A 9,125-nucleotide genomic window follows, 5' to 3' on the forward strand; every position below is an offset into this window, starting at 1 on the left:
AAGCGGTCAGTGATATCTGAACAGTTCCAGGACTTTTACCTTTGCCGTCCCACTCTGGCCAGCATGAAGTGTGGTCAAACAACTCCCTGGACTGTCACGGCTTGTGAAGGCCATCATCCAGTAGTAGTTAGGAAAACGGATGTTAAATTATTTTACTCATTTATGTGTACAAACTAAACAAAGATACACACACAAACGTTTTAATCTCTTTTTATTAAGTCAACGTAACCACAATACAAATGTAAAAACTGGTGAAGTTTAACATTAAAAACACATGTATTTGGCTTTGTACAATGTTTCCCAAAGAATAAACAATTAAAGCTTTGACAATCCTGTATGTACAAATAAACATTCAACATATTTTAAGCAATGAAACAACACCGCTAAATATTTACATTTACCAAACAATGTTTGCTGCCCACTATGAAGTGACCACCATTGGCATTTCGTTTTTTAACCAAAACATACGTACATTTATAGCCCTTCAGCCAACCCACTTCTGGATGAGGGCCTCCCTATGCCATATGGATGATTGGGGTTATATGGCCATCTTTCACCATGCTGGTCAGTGCAAGTTGGCGTTGGAGAACAGTAGTGAAAGAGTATAACAACTGTGGATTTTGATGCACGACCCTCTTCCGCCCACAACACAGCCTCACAGACCTATGACAGCCCATTTGCGCATGGTGGATACCCATACAAAAACTATCCATGCCCATCCTGCTTAGCGCTTCCGAGATCTGACGTGATCAGGCACATTCCCGTGATTTGTTCTTAGGCAAACAAATCCACACGTGATTATTTTTTTATTTTTGCCCAGTATTTTGAAAACGCAATAATATGAGGTGTACAACAGCACAGCAAGAGGCTGTCGCGAGGACCATCTTCCCAGCTAAAGCAGCACAGGCCTTAGAGCGGGCCACATTTAAAAACCTTCACCGATCCCTGCACGTTTTCCAGCAGTGCCATGTGACAGGGAGAGGCCCCAGGCTGATTGTGGGACATCGTGGCCCAGTCGAGAAGGGCCCAGCGCTGCCCAGAGCCCGGGGGGTCCCACACTGCGGCGAGCTCGCCCGAGCAGACATCCCACACGGCCAGGGCACCGGAGGTGAAGGCTGCAGCCAACGTGCCACCGCCCAGAACTCCACACACAAAGCTGTCGGGGAGCCACGGTTACAATGAGATGTCTGTTTTCCTTCTTATTTTCAATTTATGTTTGCCTCTGCATTGCTTTCCTGCCTCAGATAACGAGGTTGTTTTTTTTATTCACCCGTCTATATTGGATGCGGCGAGGATCTGTATCCTAGTTTTGCTTTTCTACGATTGCTTTGTTGAAAATATAAATTAAATCAAACATGTATTCGATGTCTGTTGCATAAGTGTGTTGCAATAAGAGCACCAATCTTCAAGGGATGGAAGGAACGCAAAAAGCAATATTTTACTGTAATAATGAATATGTATTTGAAGCATAATTTGCATGAATGATGCTGTAGAATATTAAATAACTATTACTATTAATTCAACTTGTTTTTAACATCTGGGCATGTCTATTAAGCAGTGAAAAAAGCATGGGATAACTTTTTACATACACGAATCGTACATTATTTTTTATTAGTTAATATCCAGGAGAGCCACACTTCAGTCGTTCGACTCATTTTCATGACAGTCCTGCATTGGGTTTTTATTTTAAGATGTTTTCAGCCAATTAATGAGTGTGTTTATACAAGTGGGAGGAAACTGGAGCACCTGGAGAAAACCTACTCGTGCAAGGGAGCAAACTCTATCTTCGTAAAGATGGAAAATGATGGTGATCAGTCCACTTGCTGTACTGACATCTCCTGGCGAGCCAAATTATGGCAACCTCAATGCCCATGGGAAGAAAGTTTCACAACATTTGTAAGATCCACAACCCTAGCCTTCACACTACTGAATTAAATACACGTGCAACCACTGCCTGGCAGAAACTGTTGAGCGATATGCCCCAAGGTAGGGATGCTGTGCAAGATATACCAAGTACAGTATTCTTCTTAGAGCTACGGTTGTGGAGTGACGAGTGACGAATGTTGATTTGAGCACCACTGATTTCACCGACACCCATTCCCGCTATTCTCTTCCCCTTTTAAGTTATTTTCAACCCCATGATGTTGTAAAACTGAAATCCCTAGCATGTGATGTTGACATTGTAAATTGTTACGATATGAGTCACATAAAAACACCAATGGGGGTATAACCTTCTGAATCAGAAACAGAATGACGGCACTATGAACGAGCCCAGGGACATCAAAGACACGAGATCAATTATAAAGAGGTAGAGACCTCGCCGAACGCAGGGGTTACTAGAAAATTCCGTGTTGGGCAAACCGTGTTCATCACCCTACGTTGAACTAAATCGACGTAATTTCCGCCCCTTGTTATTGTACTAAAGGATGCCGAGTCGCTCTCCATGTCTTGTGTGTGTGTGTACAGTCTTTATATTTCAATTGAACTTCAACACAAAACCCCCGTGTCCATTACTCTTCCCACACTGCGGCACTCATGCCCAATGCTCGCTCCTGACACTGTCACTTAAACGTTAATGATTCACAATCTAGGCGTCCGTATGGCCAACGTTCTCAACAAGTGGACAGCTAGATCCATGTGGAAATGTGTGAACAGTTGCGTTGTGTTGTTGTACGTGTCAAGTGTGTTACATTATCACACAACACACAAGACCACATGCAAAAGCATACATGGTAAATAAATCGTTCTCTAGGTCAATTCATTCACACTTTCCAACGGATGCGGCACTCACACGTCACTACTTTTCGACGTGGAGATGAGAATCTTAGCAGCGTCAAACCGCGTACAGCCGAAACATCACCTCCAGTGTTCCGGCAAACAGACCTCATTAGGTTAACCACGTGTAGCCGAAAAGGCATTCAATAAAGCAGCGTTGGGCAAGGTTTTCCTGTATATATCTAGAAAATTATTCGCGTGTTATTATTAAATAAATTTTAAAAAAATTGCCATGCCTCCTTCGATTCAATTAGTATAAGCTTGGGAAAAATCACAGGCCTGGGCTGTGCGACTCACCCGGCCGTGTGCCCTGAAGGCAGCTGGTAGTGCGCGGCGGTGCAAGCTCGCCGGCTGCTCGGGTTGATGGCGGCGAGCGTGCAGGCGACTTTCTCAAAGGCGCTTGGCTCTGTGCAACCTTCTTCCTTGGAAATCTCATCCATTGGACTCAGCACAGCAAACAGGAGTCCCTAGATCAAGTTACAAAGCGAAAAAAAACTCAGCTACCACAGATACGTTCACACATGACCAACCAAACACAAAAGCACACACGCACGCAGGCACACAAAACATGCACAACTATCAAGGCAACGTTCAATGCAATAATTGACTCAATGAAAAATGAACTGCAGAGGTGTATCGCAAGTCTGCCATGTGAACTGTCGTGAAAGGATTTGTTTAAAAACACAACGGAGGTACGTACCGAATCAGAAACAGCACGCCTGCACAATGAACATGGGCCAAGAAACGTCAAGGAGATGCAACAAATTATATGCCCGGATTTCACGTTCCTGTCAAAGTAAACAATACCACATGTTAAACAAAGCATATTTTGTATATGCTAATAATTTGAGCCTGCATTACTTAATACCATGTAAACATTGATATAATTGTTCTTCCATTTCATGTGTGCATCTCAATCGGGCAGTGATTCAATATACTTGTGTGGTGATGGCAGGAGGCATTATGTTTTCCAGGTTATCGTGCCAACTAGTGTTGTTGATCATTACTGTACAATTTTAAAGCAGCTACGCAGGCTTGGTTTGGCGACAACCCTGCATGTTTACAGGCTGCTTCGGGACTTCTATGCTCCCTGCCTTCACCAACTCGAACTAGCATGGTGGTCAAATAACTCCTACCACTCCCAGTGTGGAGAGACCCTCATCCAGCAGTGGATCAGCACATTACCGTACTCAAGGGCGTGTACAACATCTGAAGCAAGAAGGGGATATATTTCACCAAATAATAAGGTCCTTTGATGCAGTGGAGCCAATCAGAGCTTCATCTTCTCCTGAAACATCACTGAGGGTGATGATATCATCATCAGGGGTTGAAAGATGTGACGCACAATGGCTCCTGCCAAGAACAAAAAAGGACTTTCAAACCACAAATCGTAACATTAACGTGCATGACCGCTAAATAGCAGTCCACCTGAGCTCCATCGCAAACCAAGCTTGTTGTTAAAACAGAGCCATTTTGAAGATGGACTCGAGTAAGCTGGAATTTGCACGAGGCCAGAAAGACCAGCCGAAAATAAATAAAGCATTTTTTTTATAAAGCAATAACACACAATTTGCACTTTAATTAATGCATGGCAGATATACGGCATTCACTCTGCATGTGGTAATGGTGACTCGGAATAAACGAGCGATTGTTAAAAGTTTGTACATTATAAATATGTATTTGTTTCGTGTTATTTATATATGTTAGGTATTAATTATATGTAAATGTACATGTATAGTGACAGATAATTTAATTAGTTATAGTATGCATCACATCGCCCCAAAGCCAGAAAGGCTCTCTACTATTAGTCCAGCTTTGAGAGGCTTTAGTGGACTTTTAAATGTGTAATTTGTGTGTTTTGGCAGGTTCCGGACCCATTTTGCTCGTCAAAGGACAGCATCGTTAGCGTCTGCACAAGCCTCCTCCGCGTGACGCACACCACCCGCCGCCGCCGCAGCGCCACCACAGCCCCCACCGTCTCTCCAATCAGAGGCTGGCTCACCACCGCCAAGCCTCCCACCACATGCAAGATCCTGGGAAAAGATAGATCAACGTTGTGGCCAAACAAGACTACTGGCGTTCATGAACATGTACTGCCCTTTTCTGCTGTCAATCGACTGCTGGATTAGGGCCTCTCCATATTGTGCGGGTCATGGGCATTGTTTGACCGTAGTTCACCACCATTGGCGTAGGTTGGTGTCGACGGCTGCGTATTGCAGGACAACGGCGCATGTTTCGGCACTGCCCTCTGCTGCCCACAACGCAGCCTTGAAGCCTCACAACGACCGTTTAATACAAGGAGGCCAGCCAGCCAAGAACGATCCAGGCTCAATACCGCTCGACTTGCAAGACCCCACGAGATCGTGAACATTCCGGGTGATTTGGTTTTAGTCTACATGGTCACCGTGATAAGTATGAAAGAAAATCGAATGTCAAATTGGTGACCCAGGTCATTCTTGCAAGTGAGGCCATCTTGGTCTTTTGAGTTCTCACCTGGCTTCACCTGGGCTTGCCAGCCCATTACATCTGCCTTGCAAAAGATTAGGCGAGCACTGCCATCGACGACATCTGGTGTTGGCGAAAAGTAGCTCTTACCTCACATTACCAGCTACTGCCACCAGTCGTGGAGATTGAGAGTCTTGGATGAGAACCAACTTGGAAACTTCTGCTCCCTGTTGGCAAAACAAACCACAAGTTTGATCACCAAAACAAAATAGGTTATGGCGTTTCAATGACAGTGTGTCCAATAAAAGGCAATTCTATAAGTAAAAAGGCAATGATTACTCACATCAGTCAAGACCCATGTATGGATTTCTTGCCATTGTCCATCTTCCCAGTGCTCAGCCCACAAGGAAACAAGGCCTTTCTGAGCAACAATGAGGCACCTGCAAGGGTGTCCTTGAAGCTCCCAGAATGCACTGCACAGGGCCTCAATGCTACCACTTGCAGAGCACTGCCAATTTCACACAAAAGCCATTAAATAATCATCATGATATAACTGTATCCAAACAGCACAGGGCTTAAACTACTACTACGTCACATCTTATAGGTCAATGTTGTCTGTATAAAAAAAATGTACACATTACAGCATTTTTACATGTACAGCTCTTTTACCAATCCGCTGCTGAACGACTCTCCCCACACTGTGCGGGTCATGGGGGTTATATGACCATACCTCACGACGCTGGTTAAGTTCAGGTTGATGAAGGTGGTGAGCATAGATTTTAGAGCATTGAACAGCATAGCAATGGGTTTTCTGCACTGCAATCTGCTCACAAAGAGGCTAGTTATGAATACTGTATTAAACTCTCTAATACGGCCAAATCCAGAAGTCCCCAATCCACTCTCATTCATTCACTGTATCGAGGACGGTGCGCTCACAACATACCTGAATCGTAGCCATCAAGTCTAACTGCCAGTGAAATTGCGGCTTGGGCGCTCCTTGGGTCACGTCCATAGGATTGTTCTCATCATCAGTTACAAGCGGAGCAGAGCCGTCTGCCTGGTCTCTGTGCACGTTTAGTTCATGTGGACTCATCTGTACCACTGCTGCTGCGTTGTCAGGCTGTGAAGGATGAATAAGCACAGTCTCTGGCCTCACAAATTCTTGATGTTCCCAACCCTGCAGCTCAGCAGCAGAGCACTGGGAAAATAATTCTGCTCCATCTCTCATAGGAGGCTGTCCCTCGTGACAAACTGGAGCAGCAGCTGCAACCGCCGCCGGTGGCAGCTCCCCTTTGCAGGGGTTTGCAACATTCACCTCGCTGTGGGTAAAATCCTTAACTTTGTTTACTTGTCGATTAGGGGCACACTCTCCATTTACATCAGCATATTGGAGATCTGAATTGAGCGGTTTCACCAAGCCACTGGTCTGTGACAATCCACAGACTTGGCTCAGATGCAGTGAAGGAGGGCTAAATCCCACTGACAACCGCGGTGGTGATAAAGCAGGCATCTGATCGAGTTGCACCTGTCCACTCTCTACTGGAGTGGACAGGATGACAGTAGTGGACAACTGTGCCTTGGCATCTCCACAGTCAAGTTTTTGTGATTTATCCATTACATTGTCATCTGGGCAGCTTGCATTTGCTTTTTCAAAGCGTTTATCTTCTTGTGGGGCTACGTTGTAATCTTCACGTGTAACCGAGCACTTCTCTTCACATGGAACACCTAAGGCAGCTCCAACCTTTACTTTTTCTGCATCCTGTTTGGAAATGCAAGACCACCGATACACATTTTACCATCACTGAACAAACATAATTGTACACACTACATTTAATCAAAAGTGAACGTAACCATTTACTACTGTGTTGTGTTTAGCTCGAGAAGAAGTGGCCTGTAATGCCTGACCTCGTCATCAGTGATTCGTGGATTGGTCAAGGTTCCGGTGTTGAGTTCTGTATGTGCGTGGAGTCGCTTCAGCTCAGCAAACTCGTCGGGCAGGGAAAACTCCTCAACGACACGACGCCGACCTCGGGACTTTGTTTGCAGGCATGAGAGCATCAGGCCCAGCGAAAAGGTCAGCTCTTGTGAAAATGATGAAATATCTGCATCCTCAAAATCTTCATCAGGTACAAGTGCCCCAGAAGGGAGAATTATTTCACTTTAAAATGCATGAAAATGTAAAGTTACACAGTACTATTATTTAAAGAGGAATCAATTCACTAAATTAGCCAATATATATCATCTCCGACTATACACCTTATTGGTAACGTTTTTTTTTTACCGATCAGTGCACACCGGTTCAGACATCACTCGCCACTGACATTAGTTGTGGCTATGAATCAAGCACAGGTCACACGGTTTCAGCGTAGCGCACAAACCACTGCGCTACTGCTCCACTCCATTGCGTGTTTATCATCGTATGTTTATCGTACATGCATTACGATTTCAAGATAAAAGGGAGCGACTGTAGAATGTGCCTACCTGTGGGTCCCTGCTCCTCCTGTCCCTGTGCTGTAGCCGCTGGGGACCCTTGCTTCCGCGTGTCTGATCCGATCCTCAGTGATGAGCTACGCAAGGGAGGTGCATTGCTCCATGTGCTGCACTGCGTGTCAGGGATCAGATCCTCGCTCTGGCAGCACCGACACACCCACGATATTCAGCAGATTCACAGGGTTACCATCAACGTCACTCTAAATTGTATGGCATTTTAATTGGCTTGATACACAGGAAGCACCGTCACACATATTTGAGGTGGTCAGGCACTTCAGGTCAGAGCACCGAGCTGACACTGCCAAGATGCTGGATTTACATCAAGACACCGGGTCCTAAAGGGTAGAGAGTTGGTCTCGACCGAATCACCAATTATCGTACTCAAAAACACACTAACATTAAATTTGGTTCTACATTTTATTTGACTAAATTCAAGCTCTGATAATTAATACATTTCTTAGGGGGTTGACAGTCATGGGACAAACAATGGTCTATGGCAGAGCATGTGGGAAAGTACTGCCCTCTACTGCGTGGTTCAGGTCACTTGAAGGGTTGTCAGAGGTAACTCTGCAATATCCACTTCCATGTGCCATTCTCTAACATGAAAGGTTTCACTGTTCTGTGGGAGATACGAATCAATACTTCGACACATAATGTGATGGCATTATCACAATTGGGATCATAGTGGGAGAAAAACATGCTTTAAGCCACATGTTTTCTGTATCTCTGCCTATACAATTAAGAGAAACTCAAGAACACAACATATTAAACGGAGGCCATATGATATAAAAAGACAGTAGCTTTCATCATATAAATTTTCATAAATTCGACAGTTCATTATAATAGAATACTTATTTGTATTCTTTTATTACAGGAATACGTAATATAAAAGCTCTAGTCCCAATCAAAGCATAAATCAATTTATGGATGCAATCTTCTCTCCTATTTAAAATGCGGTTACAAGAATAAAAAACAAACTATTGCTATATTTTTCTATTAAATATAACATGTGAAGAATGCAAATGTGAGTACCTGATTTTCAGAATCTCCTGCAGTTGCAAATTCTGGTCCAACATCAGAACACTCTTTATGAATACTGATGCCATTCAAATCATGACAGCCCAATGCCAAGATGTCTTTTGTAATGTCTCGTACTTTCAATGGTGCCGTTATATTCTCATACATCGAAGCACCCACACCCTCATCGGTTACGGTCGATGGCAAACTCTGGATGCCAGAGTTTTCAATGGATTTGTATCGCCAACAGACCTTGGATCCATTTTGCTTCCCTTTCACCCTCCCTCTGCGCCTGATGCTCAGTACACGCCGTTTCAGCACCCCAGTGTTGCAATCAACCTCAGTGTCTGTGAGGCATTCCCTGGCCACCACCGGTGTGTCAACGGAGGTCTGCGAGA

At 44.4% G+C, this 9,125-nt stretch overlaps 2 protein-coding genes across 2 annotated transcripts; both read right to left on the reverse strand.

Annotated features, from left to right (window-relative positions):
• Positions 1–216: 216 nt before the first annotated feature.
• On the reverse strand, positions 217–4,739 carry PALB2 (partner and localizer of BRCA2). Its single transcript, XM_078862282.1, has 5 exons — positions 4,650–4,739; positions 4,012–4,128; positions 3,476–3,563; positions 3,073–3,242; positions 217–1,156 (listed from the first exon to the last, which is right to left on the reverse strand). The coding sequence occupies exons 1-5, from the start codon at positions 4,673–4,675 to the stop codon at positions 910–912; spliced, it is 648 nt and encodes a 215-aa protein (XP_078718408.1). The 5' UTR covers positions 4,676–4,739; the 3' UTR covers positions 217–909.
• Positions 4,740–5,383: 644 nt separating this feature from the next.
• On the reverse strand, positions 5,384–8,921 carry LOC144951664 (uncharacterized). The gene is made up of 5 exons (XM_078882321.1): positions 8,743–8,921; positions 7,702–7,849; positions 7,126–7,337; positions 6,420–6,979; positions 5,384–5,447 (listed from the first exon to the last, which is right to left on the reverse strand). Exons 1-5 carry the CDS (start codon positions 8,893–8,895, stop codon positions 5,384–5,386), a joined length of 1,137 nt encoding a protein of 378 aa, XP_078738447.1. The 5' UTR covers positions 8,896–8,921.
• Between the last annotated feature and the right edge of the window lie 204 nt (positions 8,922–9,125).

The sequence above is a fragment of the Lampetra fluviatilis genome, chromosome 1 (genome assembly GCF_964198595.1).
Source record: "Lampetra fluviatilis chromosome 1, kcLamFluv1.1, whole genome shotgun sequence".
In the NCBI taxonomy this organism is placed as follows: Eukaryota; Metazoa; Chordata; class Hyperoartia; order Petromyzontiformes; family Petromyzontidae; genus Lampetra; species Lampetra fluviatilis.